General features: G+C 35.0%; 1 protein-coding gene and 1 long non-coding RNA gene across 9 annotated transcripts; one reads left to right on the top strand and one right to left on the bottom strand.

Moving 5' to 3' along the window:
* Positions 1–1,892: 1,892 nt before the first annotated feature.
* On the bottom strand, positions 1,893–19,105 carry pbl (epithelial cell transforming 2 pebble). Of its 8 annotated transcripts, none has more exons than XM_025308205.1 (17): positions 18,816–19,105; positions 16,905–17,115; positions 16,517–16,655; positions 16,207–16,410; positions 15,919–16,065; positions 14,445–15,692; positions 13,717–13,851; positions 13,440–13,644; positions 12,877–13,004; positions 12,385–12,784; positions 11,829–12,269; positions 11,606–11,760; positions 11,364–11,449; positions 8,488–8,580; positions 7,412–7,586; positions 5,525–5,723; positions 1,893–4,542 (listed from the first exon to the last, which is right to left on the bottom strand). In XM_025308205.1, the coding sequence occupies exons 1-16, from the start codon at positions 18,874–18,876 to the stop codon at positions 5,610–5,612; spliced, it is 3,942 nt and encodes a 1,313-aa protein (XP_025163990.1). In that variant the 5' UTR covers positions 18,877–19,105; the 3' UTR covers positions 1,893–4,542; positions 5,525–5,609. The 8 variants fall into 8 exon arrangements, with proteins under 8 accessions (XP_025163990.1, XP_025163993.1, XP_025163991.1 ...); XM_025308208.1 differs by having other exon boundaries at positions 8,542–8,580; XM_025308206.1 differs by having other exon boundaries at positions 12,877–12,995.
* LOC112590746 (uncharacterized) lies at positions 18,322–19,826 on the top strand. The gene is made up of 3 exons (XR_003114436.1): positions 18,322–18,379; positions 19,099–19,234; positions 19,730–19,826. It is a non-coding gene; the product is annotated as an uncharacterized LOC112590746 (long non-coding RNA).
* Positions 19,827–19,945: the final 119 nt, after the last annotated feature.

Raw genomic sequence — 19,945 nt, 5'->3', positions numbered from 1 at the left:
GTTTCATTGGGAAACTTGAGGTTTCAATTATCAAATATTTTCATAATTTATAGAAATACTTTGATTTATCTGTATCTGATATGTTAACTGTCAACTTGTAGGATGTCGGCAAGTAACCGTTCGATAAACGCGCAGCCACATTAGCCGCTTGATAAAGGTAAACGGGCACGATCGTCTTAAATTGAGACACTGTCACTAATTGGGACATTCATCTTGGCGCTCGCTGCAATTTCGTCGTATCAAAATCGGGATCTGCCATTTATCGGAAGCAGGATCTACCTGTTCCGAGAGGAGTGTTTTTGTCGGGTGTCCTTAAACTCTTGTTTGGTGGCGCAATCCAAAGTTAAGATTACTGGGCTCACGAGTAGAGGGAGAGAGAAGGAGAGAGGAGGAGAACACTCGGCAAAGGCGCGGACAAAGACGGGTGATAGGGGCGAGATCCCGCGATCTCCAACTTGTAATTTGTATCGAGCAACAGAGGCGCGAGCGCATCGTTGTTAACTGAGTTTATTGTTCCCTGGCCCTATTTCCGAGGGAAATGTTGCTTCAGCGATTTCGACCGCATTACGCCTTTGTCAAGCCGGATGTTCGATCTCAACTTCGCTCGCAGATTTCAATGGCAATTAAAGTTGTTCCCACGCGTTTATCCCGGCGCAAACAGAGCCGCATTGGGCTTATCCTGCCGTGTGGGCATATGTTTCACGCGGTCGCCGTCGGTCTCAGTCTCGACAAATCGACGAGAATCCCGACCGTCCGAGACGGAGTAGACTTGCGCGAGCACGATAAACTACCAGAATATTTTCATTTGTCAAGTGACATTTTTATTTCAACAAATACTCCCGAGAATCGCGCTTCCTTTAACATTATATCTCTTTCTCGGTCGACGATTTCGCATGTGTCGTTACCTTCGGCTAAAACATCGAGAAATGGTAAATTCTCCGACCTCGTGATTTCTTTTGCAGTACATTATACAAAGATATCACATCCTCGCATATTATCCGCATCGATGCTCATCAATCGGACTGATATCGAGACATGCAAATCGTAGAAAATGTGAGGCACGTGTGTTGTGCACTCGTCTCTCAAAAATCCCCGTGGATATCGCGCGCCATGATTTACGAGTGTCACTCGTATAATAAATTCGCATTTTCGCGACGTAGGGGAGAGTGATATTAACGTTACATACTAGTTGCGACGATACGCAGTCGCGGTGATTAATTGCTGCGACGCGATATCGTCGCGTCCGCGAGCGCTGACACAACTGCACGAGGCGAGGCAACGTGACGCAACGAATAAAATCGTCGCCGAAGACGACACAGATGAGAGGTGATAATCTGTGGTCGATGAAAGTTGTCTTGGATGAACTCGTTGCAATCGCACTGTTTCGGGAGCAAGGCGGCCCAATTTCACAAGCGGAAGGCGCTTCCCCTCCTTGGCGCGCGGCCGAGTCTCTTCGGCGTCTTGCTACGTGATACGTAAAGTCGCGCGCGCTTTTTTCCCCTCACGCCCGTCGCAGGAAAGCACGAGGAACGTGAAATAACGGAGGAACATTCGGTCGCGATTCGCGTCGATCGCTCTCATCGTCGTAAAGATACGAATTTATAGTATCGCGCGCACCCGTGCACGTTAAATACGAGCGACAGGATTCTCTTCAAATTGTTGTCCTCTAAAACTCCTTTCCGTTGCGATTTATTGCCGCAGCGGCATCGTTCACGGCGTTGTTCGCATTCAATCCGACGTGTGCGCGTAAACTCGTCGGAAATTTCCTTACTGCTACCGGGCCCCGTACTCCAGTTTACGATTTCGTGAATTTAGTACACCGTAGGCATACACACACTCATATACACACACACACACATACATACACACACGTGATCACGAATTTCGTAACGTAGCCGTATCTACTTTCCGGAAGACCACGCATAGTGCAAGATGCAAATGCCTCCTCTCACGGCCAATAAAACGGCGAGCGTGGGCTCTTCGGGAGTGAACTTTCGGCGATAACGTCGCTATCGCGTGTCCGGAAGTACTCTCGGAAGAGTGAGATGGATGAGTAGGAGGGAAACGGACGAACGTTTCTTGAATGAACAATGCACTCCGTATGTGTGTGTGTCTGTGTGTATGTATTGTGTCTGCATATGTGTTTTTGGCTTTACATAATAAAGATTAAATTTATACATTCCCTTACAGTATAATATAAATAATAACGGCTACGCGGAAAATCATCAGGCGATATTACGACAACCTTACGCGTGTAGTACAAAATGTCGTCTATATTACGATGCGTTTTACTATCTTAGGTACTTAACTCCACTATATTTACAATGCGTTTGTGATAACTCGGAAAGCTTTCGCCTCGGCGCATACAACTACACAGCTCTGCCTCTCTCTTTCTCTCTCTCTCTCTCTGTCTCTCTCTCACCACCACTACTACTACATCACTTCGACTAATACTCTTTGAGATAAGAGAGAAAAATGACACTCGGTGCCGGTCACGTGCGAAGCGCATACGATGATCGAAGCGTTCCCCGTGCGGTCGCACCACTAATTAGCGATCTTTTAGACCGACGATGATATTGGTGTTTATACACGGGAAGAACATGTCCGAGTGGACATTTATTATTATCGAATTTCACCGGATGGCTCGAACCATGAGACAAAAGAGCAGAATAAATTCGTAATCGGCCTCATCATGGAAAGTCGTAACGATCACCGTTTTACACTCGACGTTAAGATTTCACGTTCACGACGATGTGAGTGTATACATGCGGAGATGAATGGTACACGTGAAAAATCCGCACGTTCTCTTTCCGACATAAAGGCGATGTAAAGGCGAAATTTATGCTACCATTTTGCCTGAGGACTCTCATTCTAACAATTACGAATAGGCAATACTTACTTTGAGTAGGTATTGCCTGTTCAATGGCATTGGCAAGAAGCACTGTTTCGTTGTTACGAGATATGCTATGTCACAAACAAGTACAAAGTATCATGTCACCGTTTCGAAAGCGCATACAGCCATGTCGACGAGTAGTAATATTACTTAAGTATCTAACGCGAACGGCGTGTATCGGGCATAAAATACTATTCAGCAACTTCGGCAAATCGTGAGACATTAAATATATGCCGCTAATTACGGATCTTGCACGAATCACGCGTTAAATTCACATTCACAATGTACACACTGTCATATGATACACACTTCCGCCCGCGCTTCCAATTACACAAGGCACTAATTATATTTATCATAAGAAGAGAGAGGGAGGAATACACTCTCTCGCACGCGGGCGCGCGTGCAATCAGTAATGTAAATCTGCATCAGCCGTGAGGCCTTATAAGCTATAACCAAAATTTTCTATTGTATTCTATTAATTTTCTCTACAGTCTCTCGTAACTCTCGCTTCGTTTCTCTTCAATCAATCAATACATATACGATGCTCTAAAAATACATCTACCAACGTTACATCGCAATTTCTTTCGCTTTGTTATCCTAGTGATAAGAAAGACGTACATATAAAAGAAGTTTGTCGTTAATACCAAATGTTGTGAAACGTTAAAGTTTGGTCCTCGGCTTCATCGAATTCATTTAAAAGCGACGCTATCGCAATTTCCTCGGGATAAATCAAAGGCACAGGATGTATTGATTAAGTAAACAAAAACGAGATTACGAAAGAAAAAAAGAAAAAAAAAAGAAAACACGAAAATTACGCTTATAAGATCTTTCGCCGAGTGCATTTAACAGTCGGTCATTTTGCAAATAAACTAAATTGTGTGTAACCTCCTTTTGCTTCATGCTACCGGCTCAACTGAAAAATAAACTTCGGAGCCTGTTTTAAAATAACGGACTATCAACAAAATGCTAATGTGCTAGTGTGTGTATGTATGCAGCAATTTACAATATCCTTCTCATTGTCGTTATATGATCAATCTTTTGGAAGGAATCGGCGTGTTTATCGTTATTCCGGATAAATTCCAATGATACATCTGACACCGGGAATTTTTAACACCTACCACGTACGCGAGATCACTAACAAATATTCGTGGGATTTCGCAAACCTGTCCTTGCTTTCGTCTATATTGCAAAATTGCGGAGCTTGATTCTCAGCTATTCTTGCAATTCTTATATCAAATCTTGTCGATGTATAAAATAGCAATAAATGACCATCCTGTGATAAACTGGACGCGAATCGGAAGTCACTGAATACAGTATTGTCAAAGCGAACCATTATAGATTCATAGTAATTGGCGATATGCAATTTCGTTACAAAATGGACACAATTATGCATTGGCACATTGGCAAGTACAACAAATTATTCGATTATTTATGGACGATCTCAGATTTGAGTTCGAATAATATACATACGCGCACGTTTTCTTTGAAACTTAATTCTACTTGCGATAAAGAACTTGGAATTTATCAGCTTGATGGAAAGATCTGTATTCCCGTTATAACAATAAAGACGAAGTTGTAGTAGTACGTAATAATTTTGCTTTGCTGTTCAAAGGTCGGACCTCCTCTGTATGATCCCCGCAGAACAAATTCTGATGAATAGAGAAACAGAAAGACAAAAATAATGAAACAGTAAAATTGCACAAATCTCTGATGTCAGTAGCATAGAAAAGAACAGGAACTATCGACTGGACATTAAATCCCTGTTTTCTTCCATGCTGTGACTAGACGTTAGCGCACTTGCTGAATCCATTCTTACGGGAACAAGTACTCCCTCCTGTTTATTAGAGACATCGGGGATTGTGAGTGCACTGGGACACGTTAATTAACCCTCGCCGAACGCGGTGCCTGGGTCCCGGAGCGACTCGAGCACCGTAGTCTGTGCGGTTGCCGGAACCATCAGTATTGCGAGGATCAAGCGAAGCAATGAATAACGCCGTTTGCTTTTACGTTGCTAACGTATAAAGTGTAATGTACATTTTGCGCGTAGTCCGTCTCTTAGAATAATAATTAGGAAACTTGTGAACAAACAGCCTCCTCATTCTCACTACGATATATCTAACGAAGAAACTGAATCGATTCGGCGAGGTGTGTGCTAGTGTATCTCTATCAAGCGGCGACATAGTCCGTTATATTACAACGATTTTGCGTGTCTAATGTTTCCGATATTAGACGGTGATGTAAGACAGTAAAAGGAAATCATACATCTCACCGGCGAGCATACGCGTAAGCTAAGTAGACATGTACAATAATTACAAGATAATATTACATAAAATAAATAAAAATGTTAATAATAGTTATGCAACAATAATAACTAGACGTTATTGGCACTAATAACAATAGTATCGTTTCTACGACGATGCATTCAAGGACACAAGACATTCCTAAGAGAATCATATCGAATTTTCTCATGATAACGAAGCGATTGTAATTACTTGTAATTGAACTGCAGAAAAATATTATGTTGCGTCTTTTCTCGGGACTGCTGTCTTGCTTTAGCCATAATTAACATCTTTATGTATGCCAATATATAGACTATGTGTATACATATATATTTATATTATTTTAACATACCACAGTAGTTTGTTACAAATGCACGTCTCTTTGTCAGAATACTATATACTGTAGTAAAAAGAAAGTACGACTTCCTGCATAATAATTACAACCTTCGCAACGAAGCCATACTAAGAGCCTTTCGAGTCGGTTGATCCGACATCGGTGCTACAATAACGTCATCTCTAGTTGGAGAACTTGAGCCATCATTATCCAGCTCCTAGAAAGATATCTAAAATTTAATATCTGTTTTCTAACTTACCTTCTTCTTCAGATTAATAGAGACATTAGATGAAGATATTTTGCAACAAAAGACATTGCAACACTAAAAAAAAAAAAATATTTATGACAGAAAAAAGAATTTGAATATTTAGAATATTTAGAAAATAAGTATGAGAAAGAAAGAAAGCGGGAAAGGGAAAAGTATGATAAATACATCATATTATATTAGCAAATTCAAAATAATATGTAGAAAGAGATATCGATCTAGAACTTAACCACGTTATCGTAATGAAAAGAAAATGTAACTGTAATATTTATTAGTTAAATATTTATAGAGTTTTTATAAAGGCCCTTTATAGAGTTTTATTAATAAGAGAAATATAAATGTATCGTTCTAATTTATATCTCTTTAACGTCAATGTATAATATTACTTTTTTGCGAACTAAGTTTAACAACATTTGACATTAATTTGTTAATATCTGACAGATAAGAATCTGCAGCAAAATCTTATTTTATATCACATACTTACATGATCTTTAATACAGCTTTATCCGTTCATTTTGAATCAGCGTGCAAATTTATCATAATTATTAAAATGTCTTGTCCTTCCCATGAAGATAATATAATAGGGATAAAAGAAGTGTTGCAAACAGACAGCAAAGTATAGAATACAAAGTTTTAGAATAACTTTAACACGTTGACCGCCGCGTCACCCGTATTCGGGTGACAGCAAAAGTTCTCATCGGGTCGCGTCTTCGGCCGTATTCGGGTGACGCTTATTTGACTACTTACGAAGGATCTTCGAAAATATTTGGACAGATATTCCACAGAATGTAATAAAACTATTGAATTATTATAAAAATGGTTTATTAAAAAAGTGATTTGGAGTGTAAAACATTAAAGCATTCTATGCAAAGCTGAGGTTGGTCAGGACATTTTGGACAAAAAGTTATTGTTTTCTTTCACTAAGTTGAATTGTACTTTCCTCGGTATCATCAACATTTCTTTCTTCTTCCAAGACTAATTCTCGTAAAATCTCGTCAATAGTATCTTCATTACATTCACTATCACTAAGATTGCATTTATCAATATCCGAATCAGAATCTGACGATGTAATTCTATTTATATTTCTCTTTCTGGGCAATCTGATCTCTTCCTCATCGCTGCTATCCGAATTTGTATGAATATCGTAACAGGTTTCTTCTTCACTGCTATATGACTACTCATTAAGAACTAACTTTTCTATTTTTCTTCTCAATATTGAAACAAATTACGGCAGAGATTTTAAGTTATACCACTCGGTACTCGGCAAAGATTCGAACTGTTCATGCAGAGTAGCGAGGTGACAAGTGAAGACTTTAGGAATGTATCGATAGTAACAAATGAACAAAAATGAGACAGCAGCGCACGCTTCGTACAGCGGCGCGCGTGGCCTGACGGAGATTTCGTTGCAAACACGTGCGGCAGTCAACGTGTTAATATAAAATAAATGAGTAAAATGAATGAGAGTTTCTCTCACAACTGGTTTTACATGTATGGAGCATGTTAAGATAAAATCAGTATGTGTTAATGTAAAATCAATATAAAAAGTTACAATATTTTCTATCACGAAGATAAGTGAGTAGAGAAGAAAAAGATGAGCACATGCAAAAAAGAAATATGTACAAGAAAAATTGTCAACTAACGTTGATATTGCTGCAGCTGCCTAGCCGCATCTGATTTCTCTGCTGATTCGTTGGAGCAAGATTTTGCGGCACTCCGAACGGTGACATAATTGTGGACATTGCTCTATTTAATTTGCTTGGAGTTTTATTGAAACTAAAAGCTCTGCCAACTCTCGCCCTTGTACGAGATGCGAACCTAAGAGAAACAATTGCCCTTTGCAAATTCATCAACATATATGATTGTAATATTCAAATGCAAGGTTAAAATATTGTTTCCTCCTTCAAAATAGTAGTTTTTCAATTTAAAATTATGGCTTTATTTCTAATTAGATAGTAAATGTTGGAATCTTATTCGTAGGAGGAAAAAATATCTTACAAATAGGGGACGTGCGACAATTCTACAAAAACGTTAAAAAACCCATATGAGAAAGACCAGTTCAAGCTAAATATTAATTATGCTAAAAAGAATATAAAAAATATAAATTTTTCACACACATACATAATTTCATGCAGTATGATAAAACATATTACATACAATAATTAAAGACGGTGGAAATGCACCATGGCTGCATAGTACAATATAACAAGAAAACAAAAAAATAAAAAGTAAAAAAAAAACAAGTACATATAAGACATGTTAGTGTCATTCAGATAAGAAAAATTAAGTTAAAAAATGTTAAGCAAATAATTCTTCAAATGGAACAAAATACAATCAAATTGCAAATTAAATCGCGATGCAAAATAACATTTTTGTATGTTCATTATAACAAATTATAAAATTATATTACAAATTAAAAGAGCGTATAAGTGTAGTGTATAACAAAATACACACGTATACACACAATATATAATATATGAAAAATATATAACATATTTCAACTTGTGATTCATCGAGTAAAATTTCCTGAAAAAAAATTTGCATCTCTACAAACAATCAATAGATACAGCTTAGAGTTTATATTATGTCATGCTTGAACTGGTTGGCTGCAATTATTTCTAAATAATTATATTCCTCCACCAAGCATAAACGGCATTTTAGAAGCGAAGAGGGTAAAAAAGCAAGTAAAAAATATAATCAGCCTGGTGCGAAAACTAACGGTAGTGGGACATGTAACGTAGTTTCACACATGCTATTGAGTAGGAACACATACGGGTCCATATACTCCAGGTAAAAATTATGAAATAGGCTCCTGTAACCAAACGGGTTGTTGTCCCATTATTTTTCTACATCATGCAATATAGTATATGTACAGTAGCGAATATTTTGATTGTGTACTTGTAGAAATACAACATTATTTATAAGTATTTGTTCAAATATTAACGATACATGCTTCTATTAACAAGTTCGTAAAGACCACTAGTGATTGGCAATATAATAGCACGTTTCTCATTAAATTATATAACATTAAATTATTAACATTAAATATATAAAATGCAATCATATCATAAACAAATTCTGCTCCGTTTCTACATTTTAATCTCGAAAACATGCAAATTTACATGTAGTAGCAATTATAATCATCTTTAATAAAGATTATGATCATTAACTGCATTCAATGTGTCAACATTAACTCACAACATTTGAAAGTACTATGCAAAGTATACTTTGTAAACATATTCTTTGTAGATATCTTTAATATTAAAATATTTCTTGGACAAGTTTAAAAGTCTTATTTGAACAATCCTACACAGCACATTTTATCTCAGGGACGTCCGACAGCAATCATTCTGGGATACCACAATATCTTGGAGATATACAAATGTCCACTGTTTTAGATCCTTTTTAGTAACTTTTAGTTCCCTTTTAGAAACTTTCTCAGTTTTTAAAAATTAGTATTAAAAGAGATATCCGTAAGATATCTGTAGGATCTAAAACAACAGACATTCGTATATCCCCCCCAGGATATTGGTGTCGTACTATCCCTGTGTGGGATGACTCATACTTTATAAATTATGACTTTCTAAATTTTTTTCATTGATATTTGTAGCTGAATATAAACCTATAAAGATTGAATAGGATTTAATGGTAAAAGTAACAAATTATAGATGAAAGTACTAGAGGAAAGATTAATCTTCAGTATGTGCAGCGTTTGACAAATAGATCATAGAATAGATCATGGAAGAAAAAATTAAATTTTGTACAGGATGTCTTAACATGCAAAGAGATAAAAAGATTTTTTTGATATCTTAAGATATACAGGGTGTCCAATTTTAAATCCCCCAGGCAAATATCTCGAAAAATATGGAAGATACGGAAAAATGTTTCAGACAAAAGTTGTATGGTTTCAATGGGGACATAAAACTATATCAATTTGTTTACAAATGGCGCCATTTTTGAGATATTCGATACACTGATCATTAATTTTTTTAAATGGAAACCCCAATTTCTTATTACACCATCTTTTTCTACTAATTAATTTGAATAATTTTTGTCTGAAACATTTTTTTATTTATTTAATATTTTTTGAGATATTTAAGGAAAACTTGGTAACTTTTACAATATTTAACTTATGATATCTCGCTAATTGTTTGTCGGAAGAAAAAATGATACTAGATTTTTTTACTCTACTTGGTCCCAAGAATATATTGTTACAATAGCGTCCTGACTTTTGTTAATTTGATGATTTTGAAATTTCCAAAGATCGATAAGTTAACAAAAGTTAGGGCGCTATTGTAACAATATATTCTTGAGATCAAGTACAGTAAAAAAAATCTAATATAATTTTTTCTTCCGACAGTTAGCGAGATATCGTAAGTTAAATATTGAAAAAATTACCAAGTTTTCCTGCAATATCTAAAAAAAATATTAGGCAAATAAAAAAATATTTCAGACAAAAGTTGTTCAAATTAAATGATAGAAAAACATGATATAATAAAAAATTAGGATTTCCATTTAAGAAAAGTAACGATCAGTGAATATCTCCCAAGTGACGTTATCTGTAAACAAACTGATATAGTTGTTTTATGTCCCCCTTAAAACCATGCAACTTTTGTCTGAAATATTTTTCCGTATCTTCCATATTTTTCGAAATATTTGCCTGGGGGATTTAAAATGGGACATCCTATATATTTATCGTAATATCAGTTTTGTATTTATTGTGATGTCGATTGTAACGATCGTTATGTTTAAAATTTAGAACTTAAAAAGAGACAAGTATATATATAGACTTTTCTAAAAAGAGAGAAAAGAACTATTGCAAGGTAATGCAACCAGTTCAACAAAAAAACAAACTTTTGATTAAAGTTTAGGTGAGTGTGAAAAACATTTTCACTCACAACTAATATTACGATACATGTAGATTAACTTATAAAATATATTTAAATAATATATTTAAATGCGCTATTTATGTACAAAGTATCTGATAAATATTGTATCAACGCTAGTGTGCAAGCATCAAACAGAATTATTAAACAGAATTATTAGACTGAACAGAGAAATCTATCTTTTTGCAAGCTTCGCGCTATAGTTACTAAGGAATTACATTAAAGAATATCAGTGAATGAGTGCACAGGAAGCGATAGTGCCATACGCCTCCACATTTTAGCATCACGTGCCGCCTGCCATTGCGGAGATTGTGTATAAAGCTCGTCTTACCGTTCCCCGCATACCCATTCGTTGATATTTTTTGATAAATATCTTAAAAATTATTTTAAAGCTTACAAAATGATAGACGATTTTCAAAATCAGCTTAACGTGCTCTATCACAAAACGTTAGGATGATAATTGTCAGACACCTCGTATAATATATCAATTCCTGGCGTTGGCATTTAATTAACGCTCACGCAAGACATGCACGTCTATTTAAGTTAATCCTTCGAGAAGACAAAAACATACATTGCATTAAATATCTGCTGAACGATTTTAGCTTGTAAATAGTAGAACATCTAAGAAATATAGCTCCAACGCAAGGAATTAAGATAATAATTATATAAAGTAACAATATAATTAGTATTAAAATATACTGTTACTTACTTAATTGTTTTCTTTAATGTTCCTGACGCTATATCGCTTGTATCAATTTCAAACTGATGGGAGTCATGACTAATGAGTAATGTATCCTGATGGAAAGAATAGAAGATAGAAAGATAGAAGAAAAGAAGATATCAAATAAGTAGTAGTCATTAAATAAATAGAAGCAAAATAAAGATAAAATGATTTGATATAAAGCTTAATATTAAAACTTGTATCGATTGTACATATCATAAATAACGCACCGCATCAGCTACGCAAATAGCGATAGCCATTTGTCTACACAAAGTCCGCAAATAATTCGTTTTGTTCACTTCTTCATCGGTAATCACAAATGAAAACAATTTTTCCTTTAGTTCTTGATTGCTTCGAACCACAAGCGCAAATACTTTGTGACATTCTGATAGGATAAAAAAAATAATAGAAGACAAATTATGTACATTTACATTATTTATGTGATTTACTTACCTTCTGTTTCTCGTATGTCCACGACTTTTCGTATAGTATTTAGTGATAGTAGTTTTATATGCTTATACGGCTTTCCTTGACTTAATTTACTCGATTGCAAGCCATTCATTGTATTGGGGCTTTTTAAAGAGTTAAAGGCTTTCGACCTCTTCTTGCATACTTCGAGAGTATCGGTAAATAGAAACAATACCAAATGGTCACCCCGACCGCTAAGACCTTCTGTAAGTTCCATTACGTCACATTTGGCGACGAACGATCTGTGCGAGGAAACTAAATGCGGTGGGCAATTATCAATCTCATTGAAGATATCGAACATTGCTAACTGGCGCTCCGTTTTCCTTTTGTCTTCATTTATGTACGTCATGACATTCTTAATACAGCTAATAGAAGCTTCCAGGGCGCTATGATCTGGATTACTTTTATCAGTATGCTTAAGAATATCTGTATGTTCAAGAAATGAGAATTAATAAATAAGCATTTTGGTGACGTTCGGAAATTTGTTTAGACAAGTAATAACAAGTAATAAACCAATTGTGAAACAGAACATTTATCTTACCGTTTAACAATAAATTAATACTGGGTAACCTTTGTACTGGTTTAATTAACAGTTCTTTCAAGCTTTGTCTACCACATTCTGGTATCGTCTGACAATTTTTCAAGAAGGCATGGAATCGTGGTTTGTTTTGATCACATTGGTCCAACATTTGTTTTGTATTTTCGAAGAAATTAACATATGGCGGGTATGCTTTAACCAAATCTGGTTCGAACTTTAGAAATATTTTGCCGATACTAATGTCTTCTGTCCAATGTGTAGCACTGTAACGTAATGATTCCAACAACTGTTTATGAACGTCGTAGATGGGTGGAAAGTTTCCAAATATTATTCTAGCTTCTGTACTATTTAATAATTCTTTTCCATTTTTCCCAATAAGATTTTCCAATGGTAATTTGAATAGCTGTAATAATAAGTATAGATTATTAGGAAATACTGAAAAATTTGATAACAAGAAGAGATAATATGCAATATATATAAGAAATATTCTCTTACCGTCATAATTGTATTAAGAATACCCACATAATTGGATTCAGTCTCTACTAATTCAAGGAAAACTTGATGACGTTTCGACAAATTTCCCCTGACCTTCTTTATGTCAATAGTTTCTACCTCTGGAATATCTGTTAGTTAGCAATAAATAATTTTAACACCATCTTCCCTTTCATATGGTTTATCTCAGATATTTTACAACTTATGTTAAACAATTGCTTTCGCAATCACACATGTAATATTTGTTTTTTTAGTATGTATTAAGCTTATGAGAGGAAAAGCTTATGCTTATTATTACGACGAAAATAAATTTATACAATAAGCACACAACACCATATGCCTAAAAGTCCATGATGGAAGGGAAGATAATAAATTTTTTAATATGATGTAAAATAATATCACTTTTGTTATGCCAATTAACATGCATTTTATGAAATGTTTTATGTATTTATTGTTTTATGTATTTACATATATTGTACATATACTGGATATATACATAACATTATGATTGCATATGACTGCCAACAAATATATGTTTTAAATTATATTTAATAGAATTAACATACCGTCCAGCAATTGTTTATCAGGACTCGCCGTGCAATCCAAAAAGCTCCCACTAACACTTGCTGGTGAATCTGCCCCATTCTGCAAAAAATTAGATAATGGAGTACCTAACCAGTAGGGATGTTTCGGTAACGCTACACTCTGTCCTGCAATCTGTTGACTGTCCCGTCTGCCAGACGCATTAGGAGACAGGACCGTTTCTAGGTACTATAAAAAGAACAGTGATTACAGTGTTGAATCAATTATATTATTAGCGTCACTATTATTATTTCAACTTACGTGTTCAAACAAATAGTCTTTCTCGTCGGCTGCTGCTTCATTCTGTACAGATGTCCAAAACCATCCAGTTTTGACTATAAAAGCTGAGACTGAACCCAAGTTTGGTAATACATTCACATTGGACTCGTCTACAACCTGTAACAATAAACACAATTATAGCAATATCACCTTATTATTTCCGTTTATCATAAACATATTACATAGTCTCTACCAGAGAGTAAACAACAGGACAGGACAATTATGTATGTACATGCTGTAAATATTAATATTTCACATATACAAATATTTTTTGGACAAACATGTGTAAGAGTGTTTTTTTTATTACTGAACACATATAACAAATGTAATAAAACCGATTAGATAGTTGCATAAAGCATAACATTTTATTCAATAAAAGAGATAAGAATAAATTTTTTATATATTAACACATTGCATACGACTCATAAGATATCCCAAGTTTTGCAAAACATATGTTAAGGTCGAATCACGACGTTATTTTGTCTGCACATTTTCTTATAATAGGATATAGATAATAAATGTCAAAACAAATATGTGTTAAAAATGACGAGACGAAAAGAGACGAGTTGGCATATATATACAATATGTGGACTCTGAGATTGGATTAAAAGAACAGAACGTCGCGTGCAACGTGTTGAGTAACTGTTTAATCTGAAGAATATTACCACACACCCTACAATACCCTATAAACAAAAATAAAGCAAAGATACCGCGAGCAATGATTTGTCCTGTGTTCTCAAATCTGTGCAGTCAATTTTTGTATCATCTGATGTAGGTGCGGCATTGCAATTTTTCCCATTAGGTATAAAGGTATTCCTTGAGTTGTATTTAGCGTTCGAAATTTTTGTAGGTACTGGGAAAGACTTGGATAAGGATGTATATTTCTTTTTGAACATAGTTTTCTCGGGAGGCGGATAATAAGAGTTGTTGGAAATATCTTGTTTGTCAACAGGAAATATCGTGCAAAAGGAAAAATGACTGATTTTTGAGAAAATGGATGTGTACGATTTAGATAAATATTTACTTTTTTCACCTAATGTATTATGTACGAACGTATCACTATATTGTTCGTCATAATGTTTTAATATGTTCGGATATGAACGCGTCTTCATGAACTTATATTTTTCAAATGTCGCCATTTTATGGACGGATGTACAAGAACTAGTTTTCCTCCACTTTACATATCGTTTCGGAGTTATAATTCTTTTAGTCATTGACGTGTTATTTTGTATGTAGTGAATATTTTTACGATATTTCAAGGACATCGCGTTATTATTCATTGATGATATAGAAATGTTATGTACATTATTTTTCTCAAAAGATTTAGGACTTTTCAAGTCATCCGATTTTATTGGAAAATTTGACGTAATCTCGTAAAGAGAATGATTGCTGCTAAATAAAGAATTTTCGGAAATATTAAATTTAATTTTGTTATCATTTATTGTTAATATCGAATTTGAACATTTATCTGACAAGGTAAAAACATCAGATAGATTAGATGACTTGTTTATATCTATACCAGAATCATTTTGCTCTACAAAATGATGAAGCATATTGCCAGATTTAATTATTGAATTTTGCAAGTCAGGACAATAATTGTCCATGCTAGCATGAAAGGTAGAATCTTGGTTATTATTAGGAATAAGATCAGACCACTGACTGTTATACTGACTGGTGTCTACATCAAGCATTTGCGATATAAACGAAATGCTTTTTGATGAAAAGTAATGTTTTTGTGTTTCTACAAAATCTGCATTTTCATTGCTTGATATACCATTATATTTAGCACGTGTTTTTATCGGAATAAAAAATGAGTTTGAATAAGGATTATAAAGAGGAGAAGGAACCGGCTTGAAACGTGTTAAGAAAAGCGGATTAAGACTAGGTTGATATTTCAGATATGATAACTTGTTAATCATGTTGGATTTCTTGTAGAAAGGACCCGGTACGTCTATCACCTAGAGCATGTGTATAATGTAAAAATAAAAATAATGAGAATTTGATATTTTTGTGATATATAAATTTAATAATAAAATTTAATAAATCTGTATGACGTGTGTTTGTACGCAGAATTTATAAACAATGCTAAAAGAATGTTCCGATTAACAAAAGTACACGTTATAAAAGAAATAATAAAAGGAAGAAACAAGAGAGACATAAATAAAGATCATATTGCCAACTCACCACATGAGTGCAATTTGGATTATCTATTTCAGTAGATTCACCACCTTGTTGCTCCAGGACTTCACACATATGTTTTTTCTCTTCTTCGGGAAAACCAAAGAAACACACTTTTGCTCCATAAAATGGTTTTAATTTATAAGTTGCTATCTGCAATCACAATCGAGCACATGCACTTAATAATAATAAAAAAAAAAAAATGATATGTATCATAATATTATTACAACATAATACTTCAAATATATAATTATTTTATTATATTTAATCCTTGTAATATTTAAGAAAACTTACTAATTTTTTCGCATAACTGGAAACATCATCTTTGGCATTCCATAATGCTATTATCCATTCTACTGACATAATAGGCAATCCAAATGTGTCGGCATATCTATACTTCTCTCCACTGCAATGGTTTGCAATGAGATGCGTCACTTTGATACCCATCTCTTTACGGATACTACCTCCCATACTAAGAATCATATTGGCTAATTTGCGCTATTAAAAATAAAATCTTATAAGTGTATAAAGACGTTGCACATACATATTAGTCAAAATTAATAATATCGCAAGATATTACTACAGATATAAATAATGAATTTACCAGTTCATCCTCTTTAGCTCGAAATCCACTAAACACCACTACTGTGCCTACCATAGCTTGTGTGTACAATGGTCGTTTGATACTAGGCAGTGAATCTTTCTTCTCTGCCAGTTGCAGTAAAGCTGTGGGTCCCAGTATTCTAATCAGAGGAAACAAAGTAGATAACATTAGGATTTTGCGTTTCCTCCTTATATTAGACACATAGCACACAAAAATGTTAGCAATAACCAAATTGACTAATTTGATCTAAGATCAATGATTAGTTACTTTTCTTATTTGTTTGTTTTTCTATGTTTATATTTTTTTATTACTATGTTTTTCATACTTGAATGACAAATATGTCTTAATTAGATTGTTATAAAAATCTGATACAGTACATTGTACAAACCTATGAGCACTCTTACACAAGGTATCAAACTCGGGACCTTCGAATTGTTTGAGTACAAAATAAGTGTGATAACTAGTGTCCTCGACATATTCTGCACCAGTTTCTGACTTGAGTACAGATACTTTAAATTGCAGGGCAGCATGACCAAGTGCAGGATCATTGCAAGCTGTGCCAACTAAGCATATTCTCTTCTTGCGTGGTATAATTAAGGCTAAATGTAAAATTTAAGTGTAAATTTGGCTTATATAACTTAATCAAGTACATGTGTAAATTATTGTAGCTGATATACATATTTATATATACAAAGTATATGATAAAGTATAAGAAAGTCATTAATATAATATAATCATTATTTTCTCCACAATATATAAAAAATGTGCAAAAATTTGATAACAAAACTTTCAATTAGGTCAACTTTTATGCAATAATTTATAATCAACGTAAGATAGAATATCTACAATTATGATTATATTTAGGGAAGTAATTATACAAGTATGTAACGATTATAATGAAAAATAAAGATAAAAACAACAATTATTCTGACTTTATTGTAATTTCAAACAGTAAATAGTAAATGATAACATTATTGTTCATTTTCTTAAAAATAATATGAATGTCAAATTATCTTGGAAATGTCATATCTTGCATAGATATCATAATTAGAGTAAACTATTATGCATACACTGTATATTACTATGCATATTATGCATACATGCAAGAATCTGTATTTAAAATATCAATATGTAAAGCAAAATATAAAATTTAATGTTCTAACTCACAGTATCTGTATACTGTTCTCATATTTACCAGAACAGAGAAACAAAGGAAAGAGGTAGAAATGAATAAATACTCCCCACAATGAGGTACTCATTAATATACAACAATTGCAAGGCATTGCTATTATTAAACGAATAAAGTAACTAAGTTTCCACCAGCTAGCAGGAAGATTTGTCAGTAAATGCTATTTTTAGCTGTGTCAGCATTCCGGTAAAATTTAAACGTATTGTACGAAGTATGTAGCTCTATTTCGTATCATCGTAGACAACGGGAAGTCCTGTGTACATGTACACATCTGTACACACGATTCACGTGCTCGGCGTGAGATAATTAACTTGCGAAAAGCACACGAGAGAGGAAGAGAGAGAAGTGAGTGAGTAAGAGAGAGAGATATATAGAGAAAGACAGACAGAGAGGGTGGGAGAAGAGGGGAAAGGGAAGATAGAGAGAAGCCAGAGCGAGAACGAAGAAGCGAAAAATCTAAAGAGAGAACGATAAAAGGAGACAGAAAATAGATAAATAGACGAACAATCACGAGTCACGGCGAAATTGTCAATTTTCAAGGCTTCTTATAAGGATATTCGTCGCGGAGAAACCGTTCGTCTCTGACGTAATTTTGGAGAATAAGTCAAGGCCAAATTTAGGAGAGGAATCGCAGAAGGCACTTGCTCATGTCTGCCCTCCCGTTTTGCATGCCGGTAAGGATCGTGTTTAAAGGAAGAAAGAGCTTACGATTGTGTGTAAGCCGACTAGTACAGCAGCAAATCTAGTCACGTGTACGAGAAAAAACGGTGACAAATACGCGGGACGCGATCATCAAAGTTGCATGAGAGAGCAAGAGAGAAAGAGAGACAGCAGAGGAGTGTGAGAGAGAGAGAGAGATATATATATATATAGAGATAGAGAGGGAGAGAGAAAGAGAGAGAGCACAAAATAAGGAAGGAAGTAAGGTTAGACGGAACAGGGCGGAATCTTATCTTTTCACAGCGATATTTTCACTAATTAAAAGAGATTCCGGTTTCGCAAAGCAGGTAAAAAGCCACATGTGGTCAAACGAGCCCGCGACGACTACGTCGCTGTCCCGTTTACGATGCTGCCGGAGATGATTTAACGTTGACATATTCGCGCTCTCACCTTTAGTCGCCACCGCACTATTTATATCGCCGATACCTCCGTGAACGTTTTGCTCATCCATTTTGGCACGTGCGTTACAACATCGGCCCGTTCTCTCCTTTGTATGCGAAGTTTTGCTACGCGTGTCCTCTCGTCAGTAGTGCGCAACGACACCCGTGTATGTGTACACTCCGTCGTTGAACATTTAAATTTTATCGCAAACACGAACGTCACCGTGCGCGAATTCAACATGAATATCACTGAGTACACATGGGCGCATCATCGAGTCGCATTTACTTTTCAGCTCGTCGTCAAGTGCAACAACACCAGCCAATAGTATCGGTAACAATACCACCAGCTCCACTAGCAGCACCATCACGATTACCTTCGCGGACGCTTTGTCCTATTCGTGCTCCTGCACTATACCCAACGAATTTGTGGTGAGTTTCGAATACTCTCGTTGTCTCTCTCACACTTCAATGCCCGCCTTTTTTTCCCGCATGCGCGAACATAAGCGTCAACGCTTGCTCCAACGATAGCCAATCTCAAGCCGTTGAGTGAACGGGCCCAGGCTGTTGTACAGTTGCTCCAAGTATATTTTCGCGCTTGCGAATGTCCTCGAACAGATATCATCAAGATGGACGTTATATTTTGATACCCATGTCTTGTGATAGGCAGGATGTTTCTGAAGTTTTATCGTTTCGATATTTACAAGAAACGCGGAATGTCGAATTTTTGAGCATGTTTTTGTGTCAAAATGCTTTTTGACGGTAACCGCTACGACATATTTGACACTGAGTGTACTGTACAAACGTTACGGAGGAGTTTCCGTTCAAATTTTGTCGTCATGTTCTTCCGGATGATGAATCCCCTATTCGAGAAACGATAATACTCGTCTAGTAATCTTGATACTTTGATATATTTTGAATATACAGCGCGAAAACGGAACGAACACCCCACGAATCGATTTCTCCTGAAATTCCATTCCCCGTGGACTATTTGAGAAATAGTCGAGAGTCAAAGGAGATTGGTAAGCAGGTTAAAATTTAATATTAATTTTTAATATTAATATTAAATATAAAATTATTTTAATATTAATAGTAATTATTTGATTTGTCCTCTGGTTCTACTTTGTAATATATTCTGTCTAC

Source organism: Harpegnathos saltator, unplaced genomic scaffold (assembly GCF_003227715.2).
Source record: "Harpegnathos saltator strain DR-91 unplaced genomic scaffold, Hsal_v8.6 scaffold140, whole genome shotgun sequence".
Lineage (NCBI taxonomy): Eukaryota > Metazoa > Arthropoda > Insecta > Hymenoptera > Formicidae > Harpegnathos > Harpegnathos saltator.
Note: the sequence above shows the minus strand (reverse complement) of the source record. Positions and strands in the feature narration are given on the sequence as shown.

Bases quoted from the DNA above. Each gene is read 5' to 3' on its own strand.
- pbl (XM_025308205.1), bottom strand. From the start codon at position 18,876: ATGGATGAGCAAAACGTTCACGGAGGTATCGGCGATATAAATAGTGCG. The intron at 16,656-16,904 runs GTTTGTACAATG...TCCTCTGATTAG, and splicing joins TTGTGTAAGAGTGCTCATAG to AATACTGGGACCCACAGCTT. The intron at 13,852-14,444 runs GTATCTTTGCTT...TTATTGTTACAG, and splicing joins AGGACAAATCATTGCTCGCG to GTTGTAGACGAGTCCAATGT.